Genomic DNA, 24,986 nt, shown 5'->3' on the forward strand with positions numbered 1-24,986 from the left:
ATATGCCGGTTGATTGCAGTGCTGATTAAGGATCAATAAAATTGTGTGAAAAGGGAATCACAGTAATAAAGTACGCAATTCTTAAGGATCAGAAAGGCTACTAAGATCCAGTTTTTACCTGAACTAAATCCTTTAAAAAAATTATGTAGCTTACTAAATGAAATACATTTATTGATGTTACTTACATTGAGCAGCTACAGTCTTACAGCAAAAGTAGGTGTATGATCGTTTCTTATAGCAGCTGGCATAACATTAAGGAGCAACAAATTACTGAAGCTAATTGTTAAAGGGCTAAACTGTAGCCTTCTGATGATCCACCTTGATACAAAGAGACGACATAGAATGCTAGGAGATTGGATGGCTCTTAGAGTCTCTGAAAATAATTTCCCTTGATTTAGTTTTGTGATGTAGTTGACAAAATCCTGCCATGCCCTGAAAAACAAGAGTCATATTCTATACTGTTGGTTAAAGGAAGGCATATAAGTACCGGAAAACAAGGGATACAATTGAGATTTTCTTACTTAAATTTTCCCGTTTTCTTTCTTTTTTTTTTTTTTTTTAATTTTTTTTTCAACGTTTTTAATTTATTTTTGGGACAGAGAGAGACAGAGCATGAACGGGGGAGGGGCAGAGAGAGAGGGAGACACAGAATCGGAAGCAGGCTCCAGGCTCCGAGCCATCAGCCCAGAGCCCGACGCGGGGCTCGAACTCACGGACCGCGAGATCGTGACCTGGCTGAAGTCGGACGCTTAACCGACTGCGCCACCCAGGCGCCCCTCCCGTTTTCTCTTAAAGATGAATTTCTTTCTTTTTTTTTTTTTTTAAATGTTTTATTTATTTATTTTGAGAGAGAGTGTGTGTGAGCAGGGGAGGGGCAGAGAGAGAGAGAGAGAGAAAGAGAATCCCGAGCAGGCTCCACACTGTTAGCCCACACAGAGCCTGATGTCGGGCCTGAACTCACGAACTGTGAGATCATGACCCGAGCTGAAATCAAGCGTCAGACGCTTAACCAACTGAGCCAGTCAGGTGCCCCTAAATTTTCTTGTTTAAATTGTTTTCAGTCTGCTTAGGTTTCTTTCACAAGAAGTTAGTAATCATGTTCTAAGGGCAAATTGGTGAGCAAGGGGAGCATCTGGGTCGCTCAGTCGGTCCGGTGTCCTACTTCGGCTCAGGTCATGATCTCACACTTTGTGAGTTTGAGCCCCACTTTGGGCTCTGTGCTGACAGCTCGGAGCCTAGAGCCTGCTTCTGATCCTTTGTCTCCCTCTCTCTCTGACCCTCTCCCGCTCATGCTCTGTCTCTTTCGAAAACAAATACACTTTAAAAAAATTTTTAAAAATTGGTGGGCAAGGAATGCTGCTTTGTGGGCAAAAGGATTTACTGTGGACTGGCCCTTCTATCAGACTGTAACCACCGTCACACATTGTTCAAAACTGATAACCTATTAGCTACTCAACTTTGCTTAATAAAAGGTAGTTATGCATGCATAAAATATGCATATTTAATTAGCAAGTCAGTAGTGATATTTCTGTATGTGACCAATTTCTGTAATAACAACATCTTTCTGTTTTCACCAGGTGATAACTAACGGACAATTAATAAATAGTGAGAAATGGTCTCATTTGAAAGACATGACATTCCCACTCAATATTGCTGTAATGTTAGATTTATAAATATAGATATCAAGAGTATGTCACTAACGCTAATAACCTACTTTGAGCAATATTCAATCTCATTAAATTCCTGTAAAACAATCAAATAACTTAGATATCTATTTGAAATGAAAGTAAAGCGTTAATCAGTGAGATGGAGCTAATGTAAAATACCTCTTGGATAAAGAAAGTTTCAGTCTTAGTCTTGATTAAATGATAAATAGTGTGGGAGAATTAAAGGTCCTTGGGAGTGATGAGCACTAAAGATAAAAATGTACTGAGTAACCAGTTGATGTTCAACCTCAAATATTTAACTGGGGAATTGGATTTGGGACATTAAGCACTGAGAGGCTACTGTGTTTTTAAGGGGGAAAAGGAAACAGGATTTAATTACCACTGAAATGTGGAGAGAAAAAGGGAAAAGTTAATGCGGTAGATAAACTGATGGTTCTTTTAAATAAAGGTTATTACATTCGATGGGCACTAATTATAACTATAAAAATGGTCCAATGACATTGTCTTTAAGGAAATGTCTGCAGTCATAAGAGAGGGAGAACTGACCCTGTTCATGTGTATGTGAACATTTCCCTTCCCTTTTCTTCTAACCGTAGCATTGTATTGCAGATTATCAATTCAGAGACTGGGGAATTAGGCACACCCAGAGGGAGTACGCATTTAGTTGCCAGCCATGTTTTGTCACCTTCTCTTGTGGTCTAAGCCCTTACCTGGTGATGAGCTCCATATTCTGTACTTTCGCAGCTGAATTGCTATTAGCATTCATCAGATCAAGACACGTAACACTGTATTTTAAAACCTGAATTCTACTGTTCAAACAAATCATAAATTATTGAAGACAGAACTCGTAAAACACAGTATATCTGGTAGTAAGAAATAACATAATTTAACAGAAAATAAAATTGTAATGCTTTTTTTTCTAATTTCAGAAGATCTTTCCAATTGCCGTTATGAGTGTTAAAATATAGAACATTTTAAAAAATAATTATTTTTGAGAGAGAGAGAGAGAGAGAGAGAGAGAGAGAGAGAGAGAGAGGACATAAGTAGGAAGAGGCAGAGAGGGAGAGAGAATCCCTAGCCGTCTCCTTGCTGTCAGCACAGAGCCCGATGCAGTGCTCGAACTCACGAACAGTGATATCATGACCTGAGCTGAAATCAAGAGTCAGGCTCTTGACCGACGGAGTCACCCCAGTGCCCTGAAATAGAGAACGTTTTTTATTAAAGGCTATTTGTTAGGAGAAAAATGTTGAAATTTAAATATAAATAGTTCTTTTTGAAGGAAAGATGTCCAGGTCCACAACTAAGTATTTTAGGCATGCTTTAGAGACTAAGCAAATACTTAAAAGCCTGAAAATGATTCTTAATAATATTGTTAGAGTGCAGTTTTATCTTACAGTGGAGTGAATTCAGAATTTAGCACGTGAAGTGAAAGTCTTACATAATCAGAATTTCCCCTAGAAATCGCTTATCACCTGTAAAGTGTATATGTTTGCGTATGCAGCTCTGGGTTAATGTAGAAATGTATAAATATATAATGCAATGAAATATAGCTTATAATAAATATATCACATATATACTTATGAGATTTTCAGTTATGTAAAGTGATTTTGTTATTTTTTAAAAAATGTTTATTTTTGAGGGGGAGAGAGAGAGAGAGAGAGAGTGAGCGAGCGAGCAGGGGAGGGGCAGAAAGAGAGGGAGAGAGAGGATCTGAAGTAGGTGCTGAAGTCAGACACTTAACTGACCGAGTCACCCAGACACCCTGATTTTGTTATTTTATGTCAAGCACCTGGTTGAATTCAAGTAAATGTGGGGGGGTGGGGGGTGGGGAGAGAGAGAGAGAGACAGATACAGGTATAAATTATACAGGTACACAATATGTATATTTGAGTAGAGATATCAAAGAACTTCTGTATCTTTAGTTGATTTGTACTAATATGATGTAAATCAAACCAGTTTTGGCATTTAAGCATCCTTAAACACAAAGTCTTAAAATGGATACACTTTTTATTTTTTCTGGCAGCCAAAGAGTGGGAATGTAGTTACGACTTTTAAGTGCACAAAACCAAATCTCTGCTCTTTGTGACACATTTTGGAGCTGGTGTTGCAGGGAGCTGGACAGCATTTCTGAGGACGCTGCTTCTTATTATTACAACCAGTTGTGTTTTCCAGGGTAATGGGTAAGGCAGGCTAAGGCTGGACAGAATGCATCAAACTCAAGTTCAGTGCTGTTAGTGTAATGAGAAATACAGAGAAAGTTACACATTCCGCGTTGTATTCTGATTCTGGTCACAGCACCGGTTAGATATACGTATATTTGATACACATTTTGCCAGCGCATGTTTTAAAAAGTCTCTCTTCAAATCTGGTTATAGAAGTATGAAATTGACGGTAATCATTTCTCTACTTACTGTCTCACCCGGCAGATTATATTCAGCACCTGGCTATGATGACTTCTGCGTAATAAAGGCTCATAAATGTTTGTTGGATGAATGAATATTGTTGCGTACTTTATTTTGCAACATAATGCTCTTGTTATATGGTTTGCAAAAATACGTATATTAATGCCTATAGCTCTTAGAGAGGCTCCAGCTCTTTTTGTGGCCTGTGTGTATTTATTCATTGAATCAGTATTCTCTGAGGGGCTTCTGTCTGCTAAGTCTTCAAGATTCAAGGCAAATCAAGCAAGTCCCCTCTCCTCAAGGAGCTTCCTGTCTAGCTAGAGGATGGAGCAATGAATCCAGCATTACGGCAGATCTGGTGGCAGTTGCCTGGTTACGTGTGTGCAGTTCCTGAGGGCAAGTGCAGAGTTCTTGTGGGAGTGTGGCAGATGCGACCGCAGAGCTGAGCAAGCATCGCTAATAAAAACTTCCGTGTTCCAAGCATAGACCTTGGGAGTTTATCCTGATAGCTGTGGAGAGTTGAAAGTGTGTTCATGCGATTGGACTTAGACATAGAAAGCACATTCTGTCTGCAGTGTGGAAGATGGACTGGAAAGGAAGATGGACATTTTAGAGACAAAAAGACTGGTTTAGGAGGGGTTACAGTAATCCTAGGGGAAAGCGATGAAGGCAGATAATACGACACTGTTCCTGAAAATAACCAAGAGGGGCGGGAATGGGAATAGGTGAAGCGGTAGAGTTCACAGGACTCTGGTGAGTCGAGAGTCACGGAGCTGAATGAGAGGGAAGTCTAGGTAGATGATGGCGAGCCAGTCTGCTTCCCTCTCTCCATCTTCTCTAATGTCATACTTGCTTGGCAAAGCCACAACCCTGTTTAAAATCTACTTCTGCCTACTCCTCATGTACTTCCAAGAAACCGTATGTGGCTGGAGGAAAACGAAGTGCTGAATAGGCTTCACAGGAAATTTATGAACCTCGAGTTGCTACTTCCTGCTCACTGGTAATCATACCATGCTTTCCCCTCAAACCTTCAATACCTTCTTCCTCCCCTAATTCCCAGCTCATAATTTTATATCCTACTTTACTCCTGATGGAAGTAATCAGAGGAGGATTTCCACAAACTTTCAGTGCCACATCTACCCAGCCGCCAGGGTTTGGGTCCACGTGTTCTGCATTCTTGCCTGTTGTCCTAAATCATGGTAGGCTGTCCACTACACTCGATTCCATTTCCTCCCATCTCCTTGAGGACTCAATCCTAGCGATCTCCCCTCTCTTATCAGCAGCAGTGTTTTGCTTTTTCCATCAGCCCACAAACATCCTGTTATTTCTCCCATCTCAAAGAATTGTCTTGACCCTACTTTTTCCATCTGCCCTGCCCAATTTCTTTGTTCCCCTTTGTAGAAAACACTTGAAACTGTTACCTATACTTGCTGCTTCCAATCCTGCTCCTCCTATTTTCTCTTAAAGCCACTTCAGTCAGGTTGTTAACCCACTACCGCTCCAGTAGAACTGCATGAGGCAAGGTCACCAATGAGTTCCAATTTGCTCGATCTAATGGCCAGTCCTGCTTGTCCAGTCAGCAGCACGTGGTACAGATGATGACTGTCGATACCCTCTCCTCACTTCATTTCCAGGACAACAGCCTTTTGGTTTTTCTCCTGCCCTCACAGTCACCTTTGCTCGTTCGTCTTCTCCCTGGCTTCAGTGTTCAGGTGTTCTAGGGCTCAATCCTTGATCTTCATTTCTTCTCTGCCTCTATTTATTCCCTGGTGAGGTTGCTGTTTCAGGTTTTAATAAAACTTACATTTCCCAGTCCAGTCTTCTTTCCCCAAATTCCAGACCATGTAATCAATTGCTTCTTTTATATCCTCCCTTGATGCCGTCTCAAATATAACACATCCAAAACAGAACTGAACTTTACCCTCCTCCCCAAACCTGCTTTACCAAACAAAGCTTTCCACGTGTCAGTTAATGGCTGTTCCTTCCAGTTGCTTAGATCAAAAACCATGCATCATCCTTGAGGTTTTTTTCTTCTTCTTTCTTTCTTTCTTTTTTTTTTTTTTTTTTTTTTTTTTCCCTCTCACCAACCCATGATTAATCAGGAAACCATACTGGGTCTATTTTCAGAATATGTGCACAATACGTCAAGAATCCTACCACTTACTTCCATGGCTGCCATTTGGGTATGAACTGTGAGAACTGCTAGATACCCACCTAAATTCATTCTTCCTTTCTTTAGAAACCTGGTTGGACTAAATCTCTCCATCTTCATCTATATGACAGTTCTCTTGTGGAATAGAAGTGAACTTGAATGCCAGATCCGTTAAACCTTCCCATCTAAGTTCCTCAGTGTTATGTTCCTTTCTGCTTGGATTCAGATAAAAACAGGGGATCTCAAAAAGATGGTGGCAAAGCTAAAAGATGGAAGCTGCTTGGATGTTGGTGTTCCTCACCTGAATACTAATCCACTAGAGATGATACACAAGCAAGAAATAAACTTCTGTTGTGTCTAGTTGGTATATATTTAAGCCAATTTGTCATCGTAAATTATTCTGCCCCAACATACAGTAATCTCTCAGTTGTGTAACTGAAATAGTCCTTAACTGATCTTTCCCCTCGTAGTCTGCTCTCATCACAGAAGTTTCCTTTTAGAACTTCAGTCAGATCTCGTCACTTTTCTACTCAGAACCGTGCAGTGGCTCCCCATTTCACCCAGAGTAAAAGCCAAGTCCTTACAAGGGCTTCTGAAGCCCTGTATAATCTCCCCATCCACTTTATTTTTTTTGTGCTTATCTCCTACTGTTTCCCTGTCTCTTCTTCTCTAGCCCATCCTGCTTCAACCAGACCAGCCTTCTTGTTTTTCACATACTCCAGCTGTGCTCCTCTCTCCAAGCCCTTGCACCAACTCCTTTTTCTGGAATGTTCTTCTCTCTAATATTTCTCCTCATAGTCTTTAAGTCTTCTCAAGTCTTCCCTTGTCAGTAAGGCCCATCCTGGCCACTGTATTTAAAATTCTACTGTGTCAACCCCCCAGCATTTACAGTTCTTACTTATTCTACATTGTTTTTATAACACTTTTCATTTTGTAACATACTATGTAGTTTACTTATTTATTATCTTTATTGTTTATTGCGATACCCTTTTCCTTGAATATAAGCTCCGTGAGGGTAGGATCTTGGTCTGTGTTGTTCAACAGTATTTCCCAGGTGCCTTGAACAGTGCTTGACACATAAGTAGGTGCTTAATAAAGACATTGGTTATGTGAATTAATTGGGGGTATAAAGCATTTGTTTTATGTTTACTCTGTTTTAGAGGACTTATTTTGCTGGGTGGGAGCACAAGAGTTTGTTTCAGAAGTGGGAAGAAAGCACCTGAATTGCAATTGTAGCTTCACAACTGATTGCTGCTATATGCTGACAGGCTATATATAGCTTTAGAACTTCGGGTTCTAAAAATAAAGGTTATCATGCTCATAGATCTCTTGGGTGTTGTGACCGTTCGTTATTTAACACTTAAAGTATGCGGCTGGAAAGTATTGTTTTATGAATGCTGACTAGTCCTGTTGAATTAGTAAAACCAACTATTTATTTTAAAATCAGCCTGTCACTCAGAAGCCTGTTTTCACCTTATTTTACTTTTGAAAGGGCCCCTTTTTGTGTCATTTTTGCTCTTGTTTAAAGTTCAGCGTTCGTAAGCAATTGGGTAGTAAGATATGCTTTGATGTCACAATCTGTGATGCCCTAATGTAGAAGTATATTTATAAAATTGGAGATCACAACTACAATTCCAAAAAGAGCTCCTTTACCACATTAACTGTTACATAAACAGATTGGTGGTTTCTGCCTCTCTATTCCCAAAACCTACAAGTTGCTTTAATCTAAGGTGGGAAAGTAGTGAACAAAGAACCTTGTGTTTTTAAATTTATCTGTTATCCTTTTTTAGTTCAGTCTATTAATAAAAGAAGAAACTAATATCAGGAAGCTGAATAACTGGTGTTTAGCAAGTCACTGAGTAGTAATTACAGAGCTTTAAAAAAACCCCTGTAAGTACGTTTTCTTCATTGAATTTGTGAAATCTGACAGTAAATAGAGAAATAACCTATTTGGCATGCTGAAGGTTAGTGGTTTTCTTGGCTAAGTCTAAAATACAATGAAAAGGAAGCTGCATTCTTAGCACTTTTCACTTTGATCTAAATATCATCAAGAATGCTACAGAATTGAAGAGGGCGGCAGGTACCTAGAAGTTTATCTTACTGTTAATGGAGGATAAAAAATTAAACAGTCTTTGTAAGTTCTATAACATTTCTGATCTCTTTTTTCTCACTTCTTCCCTAGAAGTCATTTCCAGCCATGTAGTTATTTGTTTTTAAAAAAAAAATTTTTTTTTTTTAACGTTTATTTATTTTTGAGACAGAGAGAGACAGAGCACGAACGGGGGAGGGGCAGAGAGAGAGGGAGACACAGAATCCGAGACAGGCTCCAGTCTCTGAGCCATCAGCCCAGAGCCTGACGCGGGGCTCGAACTCACGGACCGCGAGATCGTGACCTGGCTGAAGTCGGACGCTTAACCGACTGAGCCACCCAGGCGCCCCGGCCATGTAGTTATTTGAGGTGTACTTACTCCTCCACTATGCTGGCACTGTTTTTTTTTTTTTTTTAAGTTGTTGTAAGTTTAAATTATTATGGCTTGTTGAAGCTTAACTATTACCCATGTTGATATTTTCTGTGGTATAAAGTGCAGTCAAAAAAACCTAGTAATTTAGAAAATGTAGTGAAAAAAAATTGTACTTCAGTGGAAAACTTTGCGTTGTTTACATGTAGCACATCCTTCCGGGTTATCCAGTTCCAGTCTTGTATGTATGTATGTATGTATGTATGTACGTATGTATGTATGTATATATTTGTTTATTTATTTTGGGGGGGGGAGAGAGAGAGAGAGAGAGAGAGGGAGGGAGAGAGAGAGAGAGAATAAGTGGGGGAGGGGCAGAGAAAGAAGGAGAAACAGAATCTGAAGCAGGCTCCAGGCTCTGAGCCATCAGCACAGAGCCTGATGTGGGACTCGAACCCATGAACTGCGAGATCATGACCTGAGACAAAGTTGGATGCTTAACTCACCGAGCCACCCAGGCGCCCCTCCATTTCTAGTCTTTGATTGTCCTTGAGCAGTTGTAAAATTCCTCCTCCTGTTCTTCCTCTCACTTCCTTCTCCCATTCCTCCTGCCTGACTAATACAGGAAACTAAAATAGATCCAAAGTTAGAGTACTGAGTGACTTACTAATTCAGAATCTACCATTGTAGGAAGCAAATACCAAATGTGTATTTTTCTCCCTTTTCCCCTCTTCTATGTCTCTAAACAACTGAGCCACTTTGAAAAACAATGCAAAACAAAATCTTGACACTTGTAAACATTTGTACTTTGTGTGTAGACTTTATATACATACTCTAGACTGCTGCCTGAAAAAAATAGTAAATATTTGGCGAGGGTTCTGTTGTTTCTTACAATTTCATATATGTATACCCTAACTTCTACAAGCATCATATAGACTTCCAGACTAGGTTTAAAGTACCTGCCTCCAAGTACTATTTTTACAGTGGGAACAAGAAAGAGGTAATGATTTTCTGTAACTTCTAACCAGGTCAAAGCACTGTTAGAAAAGAGCAGCATTAAACATTTTGGAAATTTTCTGAATTTTCTGCTTCACTGTTCTCGTGACATTGCCTTCAGAATTACATGTTCTTTAAATTTGAATTTAAATTAGAAAAATTTGTGGGTGGGGGAACAACTGTTCTGATTTATAGTCATGGGATAAAGTTGCCTTCGTGAAAAAAAACCAGTCTGAAAGGTCAGTCTATAACGTTGTAGGGGAGGAGGGGGGGGAATTAACATTTATAATGCTTTTAGTGTTTATTTCTACAGTTTCCAGATTTCCTTTGGAGAGCAAGAAACATATATTAAACAAGCTCTTCTTGTTTTTGTGGAAAATAAGATAAGAAATAAGACTTCTTTAATTTGAAAGAGTGTGATTGGTGAATTTGATTAAAATGTTTTACATATGAAGAAAATAGTTCTTGGTGGCTGGGTGGCTCAGTCAGTTGAGCATCCAAATCTTGATTTCAACTCAGGTCATGATCTCAGGGTCATGGGATCAAGCCCTCCATGTGGCTCCGCACTGTGTGTGGAGCCTGCTTAAGATTTTCTCTCCCTCTCCCTCCCTCCCTCCCTCTCTCTCTCTCTCTCTCTCTCTCTCTCTCAAATTATATGTATATATACGTATACGTATATATCTATATGTATATATCTATACATATAGATATATACGTATACGTATATATACGTATACGTATAGATATATACGTATATATGTAAAGAAAATAATTAAAAAATAATCATTAAAAAAAGAAAAAATAGTTCATTAGTTACAAAACTACAGTAAATGTTAATGTAACAAATTCCATTGATATTTCAAATATTGTAAAATGGCATCTACTATTTATTGAATTCTTGTACTTTGCACTTTATGTCGTATTTAATAATGGTAGATTAACCTAAAACTTTCTGTCTCTGAGGTATGACAGCCAAGCTACAAAGCATTTTATGAACATCTTTTATTTTTAGTTGGAATCTTTTTTGTTCCCCTTGTTTGCCATTTTTCCTACCCATGATATGGTATCATGAAAAAAATGTTAACTAAACAGAAAATTAGAGAAAGCAAAGCAAATAATTCAACATAAGTACTAATTTAAAATCAGGTCTTACTTAGTCATATTGATGTCAGACTGTAAAAAGTCCCTCAACTACTATTATGAACTTTATTTTTTTAATTATTTTTTTAGAAACTTAGAAGCTTATGCTTATACAAATGTTTGTATAAGCATATAAATACATTTCTATTATTGCATATGACATTTAGATTCCCAGTTTGATGTATTTGAAAGTAAATCAGTTGGGATCATTAATAATCATTACTTACATTACTAACCCTTTTTTATTTGATTATGTATCAGAGTAATGCTATCCTATGAGTTTGAAGAGACTATTCCAGCTCACCACCTAAGTATTGACATCTTAGACATCAGCAAAAATCTAAATGCTGTTGTAGGGAATGAAAAACTTCTCCTTTATCCTCTTAGGTTCAATGCCTGGGGGCAACAAATTGAACTGACGAAAGAGAGATTAACAGTAGAAAAGTTCTGGGGAGGCTGGGTGGCTCAGTTAGTTAAACGTCCAGCTCTTGATTTTGGCTCAGTCAGGTCAGGATCTCAGAGTTCGTGGGATGGAGTTCTGCTTTGGGCTCTGTGCTGACAGCCTAGAGCCTGCTTGGGATTCTCTCTCTCTCCCTCTCTCTCTGCCCCTCCCCTGCTCGCTCTCTCAAAATAAATAAACTTAAAAAAAAAAAAGCAAAACAATACAACAGGTCTATTTCATATGCACACAGGAGGAGGGGCTCACAGCAGGTAATTGAAAACCCCAAAGAGGCAGTTTCACCCAATGGCTTCTATACCACTTGAACAAAGGATGATAAAGTGTGCTGAGGAGACCAGACAGAAGTGTTTTGGGCTTTAGAGGGGTTAGGGTGAGTTGTGGGAAGGGGACTGGGAAATGTTTAGTAAATAAGGGTTGTTTGGTAAGGTTTATTATGCAGACTCAAGTCATCTCAGATCATAAGAGTTGTTCCCCAAGTCATTGTGTTCTTCTCTCCCTGTTATCTCTTCCTTGTTGTGAAGCTATCCCCTCCCTTTACAAAGGGAAATATATGCCCTGCCTTGAGTTGGAAAGGGGGCAGGCTAATTGTTTCTTCCATGCTCTCTGTTTCTTAATCGCCTTCAGTGCAAAATAATCCTTACCCTAAAATGGCATATTCTGAACCCCTTCACTATCTAGATAAGAGAGAAAAAGAATTAGTTTAAACTTGTTTTATTTGATATTTCCATTATAGAAATGCAGACAAGGTGCAGTGGGTTTGTCAGTTTTATTTTGGGCTTGTTGCATATTTTAACAGTAATATTAATCATCCTGAGGAAATTACCTAATTTCCTTTAATCCAAAAAATCTTTGAGTAAAGCAAAATAATTATTCAGCAATGTAAAACCTAATCACTTGTGTTACAAAGATGACTATTTAGGCAATCATTGGAAGCTTATTGTGCATTTAATGTAGGACATAATCACTGTTTGTCTTGGGTTGTAACACCATTGGATTGGTACACCATTTATGGCCACCAGTTCCTCAGCCACACCACTTTGTACTTGTTGAGAATTTTCATCCATGAGTAGGGTGCATTCAAGAACTTTCCTTTCATTTTACTTCATTCCCATAGGCTTGATAAAGCGCTTTTACCTTCAGCCAAAGATCTTACGATTTGAGGGACTCCATTGAGGGAATAGATCCTAATGTGTCCAAGACTCTAATATTAAATTACACAAAAGTTGATCTTGATTTCTGTTTTTTAAAGGTGATATCGGCTATATCAGCAATGCATGAATGCATTCTTTGTTTAAAAATTATATTACAGGGGTGCTAGGGTGACTCAGTCGGTTGAGGATCTGACTCTTAATTTTGGGTCAGGTTTTGATCTCAGGGTCATGGGATCAAGCCTCATGTTGGGCTGTATGTGGAGCATGGAGCCTGGGTTAAGATTCTCTCTCTCTCTCCCCCTCTGCCCTTCTCCCCCACTTGTGCTCACTCTCTCTCCAATAGAAAAAATTTTAATATATAAAAAAGAAATAAAAAATTATATTACAGATAATACTAAAACCTCTCTTTTGCCTTTCTAATGGGCCTATCAGTTCATTTCCTCCCCAACTGTCCTGGAAGGAAACCACTGGAATTTGGTATATATTTTTCCACAACTCTATATATCTATGAACACATATTAAAGCGTTACATGTAAATGTGCTTTTCCTAAATGGTGTCATACTGTATAATTATTTTCTAACTTATGTTTGTATTTAATGGTTTGTCTTGGTGACTTCTTCATGTTAGTCCCTGTAGAGCTACACATTCCTCCAAGCTGTGCATTTACTATAAATCAGCTTACTTATTCCTCTATTGGTGTATATTGGCATAAATATATTTATTTTCATTTTTAATTTTTTAGTAAAAATTTTAAAATGTTTGTAATTTAATTTTTTAATTTTTTCTTTTTGAGACAGAGAGAGAGGGCACAAGTGACCAAGGGGCAGAGAGAGAGAGAGAGAGAGAGAGAGGGATAGAATGAGAGAATCCCACAAGGGGCAGAGAGAGAAGGATGGAGAGAGAGGGATTGAAGTGGGGCTCACCTGGGGCTCGTGCTCACCTGACATGGGGCTGGAGCTCATCCAAAGCACGGCACGAGTTCACCCGACGTGGGACTCAAACTCATGAACTGTGAGATCACAACCTGAGCCAAAGTCAGTTGCTTAACAACTGAGCTACCCAGGCTCCCTATTTTTTATTTTTTTATTTTTTTAAATTATTGAAGTGTAATTGACATAGAATGTCATTAGTTTCAGGTATACAACATATTGATTCAGCAAATCTGTAGGTTACTCGGTGCTCACCACAATAAGTGTAGTCACCATCTGTCACCATACAACCTTACTACAATATTATTGACTACATTCCCTGTTATCTCCATGACTTATTTTATAACCGGAAGTTTGCACCTCTTTATCCCCTTTATCTATTTTACCCATCCCCTCCCTTTTGTTCCCCTCTGGCAACCATGAATTTGATGTGTTTAAGAGTCTGTTCACTTTGTTTTTTAGATTCTGTTTATAAGTGAAATCATATGGTATTTGTCTTTGACTTATTTCACTTTGCATAATATCTCCATATTATTACAAATGGCAAGATCCCATCCTTTTTTATGGCTGAGTAATTATATATATGTGTGTGTAACTATATATATATATGAATATGCTTTAATTATATTTATATATATAAGTATTATACTATATAATTATTATACATAATTTTATATATATATATATATATATATATATATATATGCTTTAATTATATATATATGCTTTAATTTGCCACAAATACAAAATGCAAAATTTTGAGTTAGGTTGTGGACATTTGCATTTTCACAAATATCTTTTTTTTTTCTTCCCAAATAGGTTGAAAACAGACCAAAGTATTATGGAAGAGAGTGAGTATGGATTATGAGAAAACATTTTATAGATTGGAATATGTAAGAGAGGCAGGTAAATGGATGCTTTTAGTAAAAATAAAAGCAAGATGAAGGAGGTATTCAAGTTTGAGTGAGTTAAATTGTTTTTTTCATTAGAAATAGAATTCTTCTAATTAGTGAAAATATGGAAAATAAAGATAAGTGTAGAGAAGAAAATAGCATGGAAAAATGTATATATGGAATGATGTTAAAATACAGATGCAATTCATATAGATAAGTAATACTAGATGTATATGAGGAAAATGGATATATTTGTGTGTGTATGTATATATTAAGTGTATCAATATATATTCACATATGTATGTACAGTGGGATGGGTGGCTTTTTGTAACACTTTTCTTTATTGTCCAAATTTTCTAAAAGTGAATTTATGCTGTGCAGAAATAACTAATGTTCACAATTTGAAATATTACCTTCTGAGGCTCTGTCTTCCTAATGGTTTTACAACAATTAGGTATTACAATTTTACAGCCTGATTTTTCCACTTAATATTAATGAGCATTTTTCTATTTTATGAAAAATGTAATAATTTTTAAAGTCCTACTAATTTTTCTGAGTATATATATAAAAAAGAGAAATATAGGCCTTTGGAAAGAAAAATAAAAATCACCTAAAAATGAAGAATCCCATCATTCTTCAAATAAAATCATTTGTTTTTCAAGACTTATGATCGTATCAGATAAACAGTGATGTATATAGCAAATATTTTAAATGTTTTCAAAATTCTGTCTAAGTTTTCAAGACTTTTGTGACTAGAACACAGACACATAAGTTGGGGGGAGCCACTGCTGGTTTTTATAGTTGTACCATGATTTCGTCACTTTGCTGCTTCTGGCATTTAGTTTGCTTTTAAACTATATTATTAAAAATAACACCATCAGAAACATCTTAGCGCATAAAGCTTTTTCTGGGGTTGAAATTTTGGTTCAACTGATATGAACAGTTTTCACAGTTCTTTAAATACCCTTGTTGTCAAGTTCTTTTCCAAAACTTGTGTCCTTTAATGAGATTTTCTTTTAAATTAATTGAGTTTTTAAAAACAAATAAATACTAAATTTTACTAATTTGATTAACTAATGTCATTTAAACGTAAAACAAAATGCCAGTATGCTAATCTAATGGAATGTGCAACTACCAGGGATAGGTTACCATCTTCTTGCCTCCAGCAGAGTCTGATGGACCTGATTCTGAACGACTGAGGAATATATGGAAATAAGAAATTCCTGGAGTCTCCTTTCAGACCTAGCTGCCCTGATTGTTATGACTTGAACATTTGTATCATGAACTGTTTTAAGACTTGAATTGAGAAAGACAGAACTGTTCCCCCGAGAACGACTCCGGAAGCTCAGCACTTACCCGCTAGTATAGTTCCTAAATTATTAAGGTGCCGTTTCAGGGCCTTTTAAATGTATCATTCCATAATCAGATGACGTTTGTTTCTTTCATACCAGTAAAAACCGCGGTTTCACTCGAGCAGTCTCTCAGTTCACTTATCCTTGAATTACTGAAAGGATGTAATGTCCGTGTAAGTTCTCTGTAAATTGTAAGTCACCATACAGATACAAGGTGGTTTTTAGTTTTTAGTATTAATCAGCAGTCACCGCTAACATTTTCTTTCTTTGTCAGTGTTTCCTGTCCGAATGCTATAAATGAATCCACTGCCTTTGTGTGAAGAATGTGTTATTTATGTTTTTTTTCTTCGTGCTTTTTTTCCACGTTAATCAAAAATAGGGTTTTAGCAGGGAGCGAAAGCAAGTATTCCTGTTGTTTGCTTTTGGCTTGAGAATCCAGTGATGCAGATTATGCACATTATTGGGCAATCATGCCAATTAAGGGCAACCCAGGGTCCTGGCAGCTTGCCAACATAGACTGTGAGCCAAAATTCTGGAGCAGTGCCACTAGCGTGAAGGAAGGAAATGGGACACATTTCTGTATATTTTTTAGTACGTCCATATGGTCAGCTGGCTACATAAGAAGGAGATTGTCCTCTTGAGAGAGGTGGTTTGATCTTCCCTTAGATGGATGTGAATTTTGATTTCACAATTGTTAAATGGATTGGAGAACTACCTTGGTGCGGTTCTCGTTACCGCAGAGAAGCTGGCCAGGAGCCAGGCCCAGAGAAACACAAGCAGAGTTAAACCCAACTGCTCCCCTTCGATTATATGGCAGTACTTTGTCTAGGTGGAGGGTTTTGTTTTATCTTGCTTTATTGACAAAGGTGGAAAGCATTCGGTTTCTGAAATGACTTTTTTCTTAGATTTCACGGCATGATCTCCCGAGAAGAAGCAGACCAGCTCTTGAGTGTGGCTGAGGGGAGTTACCTCATTCGCGAGAGCCAGCGTCAGCCAGGAACCTACACTTTGGCTTTAAGGTTGGTCACGGACCTGTAATTATAACTGTGCTTCATTTAAAACCCTCTTAATAGAGGGCTTTAAATTTTAAAAGCATCCAGCATGTAATTGAATTGGTTCTTGTTTTCTTGGGACCTAATTACCATTTTAATAGCTTTGAGACCCTTAAAAAATTCCTCATGAATGGTAGCACTCAGTAATTAAGAATTGAAAAACTTTTAAAGCATTTTTATTGTAGCTGCTTTCTTCTATTTCATCTTACCCATTCTCCCCCGTCTGTCCTGCTGTGTCAGCTCCCATCTATTTCTTGAATAAGGAAAGGAGCTAAGAAAAGATCTTTGTAACTCATAAAATTAAAGCCAATATCATTTCTCTTCGGATGGCTTTTGGCTGAAGCAGCTTTTCTTGAGAGCTCTTGGCTCTTTCCTGTCAACTAAACTTTGCCTAGTATTTTGGCTGTTCTTAGCTTATAGTACAGTGCCCAGAAACAAATATTTCCATTGACCCTGCAATAAAAACAGAACAGTAATACAGTAGCATGCTTATCCATTGGGCTTACCTTACGTCACGCCTCGACCCTCATTTAATCTTCTCAGCAACTCTAGGATATATGTACTGTCAGTATCGCCACGTTGCAGATGAGGAAACTGAGGACCTAGTGATTGAATAACTTGGCCAGGGTCATACATTTAATAATTTGTGTAGCTGATATGTGAACCCAAATAATCTGGCTTCAGAGTCTGTGTTCTTACTCACTCTACATTGCTGCCTCTCCAAAGGCCTGGAATATTTACCCGTTGTCTTTGTTCATTCATTCATCTATTCTTTCGAAAAGACTTAAAAGTAGAAACTTCCTAAGAAAAAGGTCAAAGACATGACAGTTTCCTTTGGTAGCCACTAGGAGAGAACAGAAAGATGATGTTATTGCTGTAATATGAGCGTGTTGAATGCTTTCTCCAATCACTTATGCCTGTTTGAGCGAGCAGGGACTGCTCTTAATTTCATCCACAAGACTTAATCTTTCTGACAAGGAGAACAATATGATTCAGTACTTTTTTGTACTGAATTCTGGATTAATTGTGTACTTGCAGAATAAAGCTCATTGCATGCGTGGAAATCGGCTTTTTATGGCAAATTATAAAGTGTAAATCCCCCTTCAATTATTTAATTATATTGTTCTTCAGGTTTACATTGTGGCATACAGGGGAAAAAAATCTGGGCTGGGAATTCAGATAGTTATTTTATTACCACTAAATGAACTAAAGACTGATTCGGCATAAATCATACAGAACTTCCTAAAGTCAGTTTTTTCTTCTTTCCACTCATAACATTTTGTAATTCTAGGATTCTGCAACACCTCATTTCCAAATAGTCTGGTCATCTGTGTGTCTAGGGTAAACGAGTGTACATGTAAAGATTTATAGACCAGAATAACAAAGAAGGAAGGGTGGGGGTGAGGGGGAGACAGGTGTCTGCACAACACTCTTCTTCCTTTCCCCTTTATTGCCATCTGCCCTAAATCCCTTTGAGATCACATAGTAAGTTACAGAACTGAATTTGAGCTCAGTCTTGCCTGATTGCCAGGTTCAGGTACTTTCCATTATGCCATTTTGCCACTCATCTTCTAGCGTGGCTGTCACTCAGTTTTCACTGAAGGACATCAGTAAACACCCTAGGGTCAAGGGTTCGCTGTAGAGAAAAGTAGCACCCAAGGCCCTCAAGCTCTACCTCTTTGCCACCCTCTCACCCTCTCTCAGGCTACCCCTAACTGTCATTTTTGAATCACTTTCCATCCACTCCAGCCCAGGAAATCCTAGAATAGAGAATAGAGGAGATTAGATTGTTGGGAATGTTTTTAACTCATATGTCTTGGGGAACCCTACAGCCTTCCTTTTGTTATTGAAAATGACCATAAAATTGTCACATGGAAAAGAAATAGTAATGAGTAAAAGCGGTGGTAGTGGGAGTAGGGAATTTGTGAGTACACATTGTGAGTAATTTATATGCTAAAATATGATCTTCCTTGCTTTGAGCTAGATGTACAGCAGGGAAGTGTTAAGGAGAATATGAAAATAAGTCGTATTGATGTATCTGATAGTCCCCGTTTCAACTGGTGCTTCTCCCAATTCACATCAGTTTGTTTTGTTTTTAACATAATGCACTATTTCTTCGGGAACCAGTTTTATAATTTACAGGCATCAGCGTTCATTATGCTTTTACTGCGTTAACCGTGGGCCCTTAAGTTTGGAACACGTCCTTGAACGCAAGTTGCCCCATTGGCACCTCAACCTCATTGTGTCCAAAACTGAACTCACCAGTTTTACTCCCAAATATGCTGTAACATCTATATTCCCTTTGTTAGCTGATGACACTATGATTTAGTCAGTCCATAAGACTGAAACCAGGACATCACTTTTCTTTTTTCTCTTAGCTCTATTTTAAGATGTTTGTAGGCCCCGGCACTACTCCCTTTAGAGGCCCTCCCCTCATATCACAGCAAACGCTATATCCCATATCAGATATATATTTTTTGGTGTTAAGATTGTTTAGGTGTTTTTAAAAATTAATGCTTTTAAAATTAACTTTAATTTCGAGTTTACCTTTTGTATTTGGGAGCGCACCTTTTTTTTTTTCCTTCGTATTGCATAGCTTTTCATAGACCGGAAAGCCCAAGGTACCGTGCCTGTATTATCTTATGGTTAAGAGGACTTTTCCTTCTTGCTCATCTCACACGGCCAAACCCAACAGTCTTTTATTTTTTCAGGTGTCTCAAATTTTACCCTTCTTTTTGACTTCAAGATTAGTGCCATAACTGCTTGGAAATCTCCCTCCATCCAGCTTTGTTTCCTTGAATGTGTCTTACACAGTATCATTCATGACCAGTCTTAAAACCTGCTGCAGTAGTCAGCAAAGTTGTGGTGTCGAGTGGGGCACAAGCTTTCAAAGAACATACCTCCCTCCATCGCTGGCATCTCCCCACTATCGTGGAGCCTAATCCTTCACTGATGATCTTTGTGTAGAATGTGCGGTATTACATAGGGGGACTATGTATTGTGTGTGTGCTGTCACAATACCAGTTTTCCCGTAATCAGAAAAGAGATTCCCAGTACACAGCGTGGGAGGTCTTCCGTAGTTAACATCTAACTTTCCTCTTGAGCAGCATCTTCTCCCATACCCTGTCAGGCAGCATGAACGGGGGAGGGTCAGAGAGAGAGGGAGACACAGAATCCGAAACAGGCTCCAGGCTCTGAGCTGTCAGCACAGAGCCCTACACGGGGCTCGAACTCACGGACCGCGAGATCATGACCTGAGCCGAAGTCAGACGCTTAACCGACTGAGCCACCCAGGCGCCCCAGAACTAATTCTTTAAAAACATACGTCATTATATAATTTTTTTTACTAGAAGAAAAAAATTAGGTTCAGTGTTGTACATACAGAGTGATAAATGAAAAGGGATAGGACTAGCACATGTTTTATATTGTCCTTTTTATTAAATGTAAACATATACAAATGAATACTTACAAGAAATATAAAAGTTATTAAATAACATGTTACTATAACTGTTACATGCTCAGCCTGTATTTTAAGAAAAGTCATTGCCTTTGGAGTCTCCTTTGTACTGTATATGCCTCCCCTATTCCTTCCTTTTGCCTCCTGTCCATCACACTAGCTAACTTACCCTGATTATCATTCCCTACCTTTCTTTTAAAAAAAAAATATTTTTAATGTTTATTTTGAGAAAGAATGTGAGCGGGAGAGAGGCGGGGGGAGGGAGGGGGGAAGGGGAGACACAGAATTCAAAGCAGCTCCCAGCTCCGAGCTGACTGACACAGGGCTCCAACTCATGAACCATGAGATCAGGACCTGAGCTGAAGTCGGACATTTAATTGACTGAGCCACCCAGGCGCCTCCTGCCCCCTGCTTTTCTCTAAAGGCTTATAATTTATGTTTGTATCCTTACATAATACATTGTTTACATTTGTTCATTTTTGAACTTCAAGTAAATAGAAAACGTAGTATGTATTCTTCAGTTTTTTTTCACTCCACATTGTATTCCCGGTATTTCTTCTTACTGTAGAATATGGCTATAATTCATTTATTTTCACTGCTATATAGCCACTAAATAAGTACAGTATAATTTGTTTATCCATCCTGTTATCAATGGACAGGTGGGTGGTTTCTAGTTTGGTGCTGTTAAAAACAGTCCTGCCATGTGTAATAATCTTGTAAATGTCTCCTGGTATACATGAAGATTTTCTCTAGAATATTTACTTAGATGTAAAATTGCTACGTTTGCTTTATTAAATAATGACAGTTTTTTCCAAAGTAGTTGTGCTGATGTTTATTCCACAACACTGTATGAGAATTCCTGTTGTTTTCCTTTTTGTTTTCACTTAATACCGTCAGACGTTATGTGAGTCTGATGGTATCTGCTGGTTAATTTGAATGTCTCCGATTCCAAATGAGATTGAGAATCTTTTCATGTTTATTTACTATTCACATTTTCTTTTCTGTGAAATGTGCACTCAAACCCCCTGCCCTTTCTTCTTTTGGGTTGCATGGCATTTTCCTGTTGACTCATGAAAGTCCATTTGTTCTGGATACTAATCATTGCGTTCTATATGAATTGAATTTGTCTCCTTCAAATTTGTGACTTGTCCCTTATTTCTATTTATGGTGTTTTTAAGTTTTAATTTTAGATAAAGTATATTACCATTTACATTTAACGTAATTACTGATATATTTTGGTTTAAATATTTTTTTTTTTTTTAATTTTTTTTCAACGTTTTTTATTTATTTTTGGGACAGAGAGAGACAGAGCATGAACGGGGAAGGGGCAGAGAGAGAGGGAGACACACAGAATTGGAAACAGGCTCCAGGCTCCGAGCCATCAGCCCAGAGCCTGACGCGGGGCTCGAACTCACAGACCGCGAGATCGTGACCTGGCTGAAGTCGGACGCTTAACCGACTGCGCCACCCAGGCGCCCCTAAATATTTATTTTCTATTTATTTTCTATTTAACTTGTTTCATGTTTCTTTTGTTGATTTATTAGATAAGTCCATTTTTTATTCCATTTTTTTTCTCCCTGTTAACTTGAGCTATACATAATTTTACTGTTATTTTAATGGTTAAAAGATTAATGATTAAGATTAATGGTTAAACATGTGCCCTTGACTCGTTTATATTTAATATAAATGATGGCTTCTATCACTTTCCCGATACTGCCAGAAAATTAAGTCCCTCTAAATTCCATTTCCCTCCCTCCTACCTTTTGTCTTGTTACTTTTAGATATTTTATTTCTACATGTATCTTAAACCCTACCGTACCTTATTATTGTTTCAACAGAAAACATTTAGTCAGTATTTTTCCATATTTACTCATATTTACCCCCTCATTGTTTTTCATTCTTTCCGGTAATTTTGTGTTTTCTTAGAATTACCTTCCTTTTGCTTGAAAAACTCTTTTAGTATTTCTCTAACTGTATGTTTATTCAGGATAAATTATTTTCTGACTTTTCTAAAATTATTTTGCTTTCTGAACGAAATTTCTGACTTTTATTTCTCTGAACTTTAGTTTGGACATTTTCTATTGACCTTTCAGTTTACTAGTCCTGTATTCTGCTGTTTTTATCAGCTATTAAATCCATCCATTGAGTTCCTTGTTTCATATACTGTGTTACTTAGGTGCAGAATTTTCTTTCTTTCATTCTTCTTTTTTTAAGGTTCTAATTCTCAGGTTGAAATTTCCCATATTTTCCAGGATATTCTTGAGTAATGACTTATCAAAACAGTTGTTCGCTGCAAATAATGTAGAATTACATGAGTACTGCACCATGAATTCTTGGAAATAGTGAAATAAGAAGGTGAAAGACTAGTGCAGACTAATATAAGTGATCATATGAAATGATCTTTTAAATATTTGGTATCTGTTTTCTCATTGCCACTGCTGTACCTGCTGATAAGGGTGCAAACAATTTCTGTATGTAGGTCTAATCCCAACACATTCAAAACTAGTTTTTTCAACAGGTTTATCTGAAAATTACATTTTTTTTTAAATTTTAACGTTTATTTATTTTTGAGACAGAGAGAAAGCATGAACAGGGGAGGGGCAGAGAGAGAGGGAGACACAGAATCCGAAACAGGATCCAGGCTCCGAGCGGTCAGCACAGAGCCTGACGCGGGGCTCGAACTCATGGACCGTGAGATCATGACCTGACCCGAAGTCGGACGCTTAACTGACCGAGCCACCCAGGCGCCCCTGAAAATTATATATATTTTTATGGCATTGATGTGAATGCAAAAAGGTCTTTACTATCTCAACAAATTTATAAATAATATTGTGATCCCCAGTAGCTGTTTATCTTGTCTGCATTAAGTGTACAAGAGGTGAGCCGTTGCTCAACTCTAGGACCTTACTATTATTCTTCCTAAGCTATTCATTTAATGTGGGGCACACTCGCTTGGATTCCATCCAAATATTTTCTTAGAAATATGAAAACACGTCTTTATATCAATGTTGTGCATTTAATATGGTGTTGGGATTAAAGTTATGCATTACATTGATTTATTGTGCTCTCTGATAACATTGGTTCCCTTTGATATGAAATATCCCTTTTTCTCAGTGGCCTGATGTACTAAATTTGTTCATTTTTACTGACAAGAAATATATAATCTTACGTTTGTATTTTACTAAAACTAGAAAATAATGCTGGAAGAAGAAACATTTAAAATGCTAATTATAGGGGTGGTGGGATGGCCTCAGTTGGTTAAGTGGCTGACTTCCGCTCAGGTCACGATCTCTTGGTTTGTGAGTTTGAGCCCTGGATTGGGCTCTGCACTGACAGTGAGGAGCCTGCTTGGGATTCCCTCTCTCTTTCTTCCCCCCCCCCCCCCCCCCCCCGCCTTTCTCTCTGCCCTTCTCCCACTTGTGCTTTCTCTCTCAAAATAAATAAACAAACTTAAAAAAATAAATAAAACACTAATGATCTAATCAGGAAACTTTTCAGTTAAAGTATAGGTTGAAAGAGAAGACGGTTAGAGGGAATAAGGAATTGAGATTTTAAAACATCTGTCACAAAATATGATTGCAATTCCCTATTCTCACTGTTGGAATTTTGGAAATAGCTGTAGTAGCTTAGAGCTTGACAAACATGAGTTCCAGTTGCCTGACCTTATTATATATATTTAACCTCTCTGAGCTTTAGTTTCCTATTTGTGAAGTGGGAATTATAATCCCGCACTGGGGTCTGTACTGACAGCTCAGAGTGTAGAGTTTACTTTGGATTCTGTGTCTCATTCTCTCTCTGTCCATCCCCCACTTGTGCTGTGTCTCTGTCTCTCAAAAATAAGTAAATGTGGGGCGCCTGGGTGGCTCAGTCAGTTGAGTGTCCGACTTCAGCTCAGGTCATGATCTTGCAGTCTGTGAGTTTGAGCCCCTTATCGGGCTCTGTGCTGATGGCTCAGAGCCTGGAGCCTGCTTTGGATTCTGTGTATCCCTCTTTCTCTGCCGCTCCCCTGCTCATGCTCTGTCTCTCTCTGTCTCAAAAAAAATAAATAAATAAAATAAAAACATTAAAAAAAATAAGTAAATGTAAAAAAAAAATTCAAAATAGGTAAACTCTACTGGCTCAAACAATAAATTACTTAAGGAAATACCTCATATAATGAGAAATTTAGAAATGCAATAACATGGATGATCAGTATCCCAGTGATGTTATCAAGGACTTATCTTTTTGTTTTTATTCATGGCCACTCACAACATCAGCTCCAATCTCAGGCTGGCTTTCCTTGTGGTCAAAAGGTGGTTGTCAGGGCATTTAGAGTTGTATGCCTCCTTATTTATGCCTGGCAGGGGAGGACAGGGGAACTTCATTTTTCTCAGGTAGTATGCCTTCCTTTAAGGTTGACCAGGCCTCTCCAGGTCTCCCTTTTACATCCCTGAGCCAATAATAATATGCAGGGAAATGCTGTACCAATTGCTTGTCTAACCACATGGTTCTAGAGCTGGGAGATAGGGTCAGTCTCTTCTTCAAGATAAGGCTGGAAAGGAAGTCTGGATGACCAAACAAAATCTGGTTTTCTTTTCTTGTTTTATTTTATTTTATTAAAAAAAATTTTTTTTAATGTTTATTCATTTTTGAGAGAGTGACTGAGCGTGAGTGGGGGAAGGGCAGAGAGAGAAAGGGAGGCACAGGATCTGAAGCAGGCTCCAGGCTCTGAGCTGTCAGCAGAGAACCCAACGCGGGGCTTGAACTCACAAACTGTGAGATCACAACTTGAGCCAAAGTTGGATGCCCAATGGACTGAGCCACCCAGGTGCCCCTCTTTTCTTGTATTAAAAGAAGGAAGAAGGTGGAGTGGGGAGAGAAAATGGATACCAGTTACAT

At 38.1% G+C, this 24,986-nt stretch overlaps 1 protein-coding gene across 2 annotated transcripts in view; it reads left to right on the forward strand.

The window, feature by feature from the left end:
• The window catches only part of CHN1 (chimerin 1), a 204,738-nt gene that overhangs the window by 57,757 nt on the left and 121,995 nt on the right, over positions 1-24,986 (forward strand). Inside the window, exons 5-6 of one of the 2 annotated variants that reach the window (XM_058713484.1) lie at positions 14,174-14,205; positions 16,505-16,618. In XM_058713484.1, coding sequence (XP_058569467.1) covers positions 14,174-14,205; positions 16,505-16,618 — 146 coding nt within the window. Of the gene's footprint in view, positions 1-14,173; positions 14,206-16,282; positions 16,429-16,504; positions 16,619-24,986 lie in introns of those variants that run through there. The other variant, XM_058713492.1, reaches the window with a different exon arrangement.

The sequence above is a fragment of the Neofelis nebulosa genome, chromosome 2 (assembly GCF_028018385.1).
Source record: "Neofelis nebulosa isolate mNeoNeb1 chromosome 2, mNeoNeb1.pri, whole genome shotgun sequence".
NCBI classification, from domain to species: domain Eukaryota; kingdom Metazoa; phylum Chordata; class Mammalia; order Carnivora; family Felidae; genus Neofelis; species Neofelis nebulosa.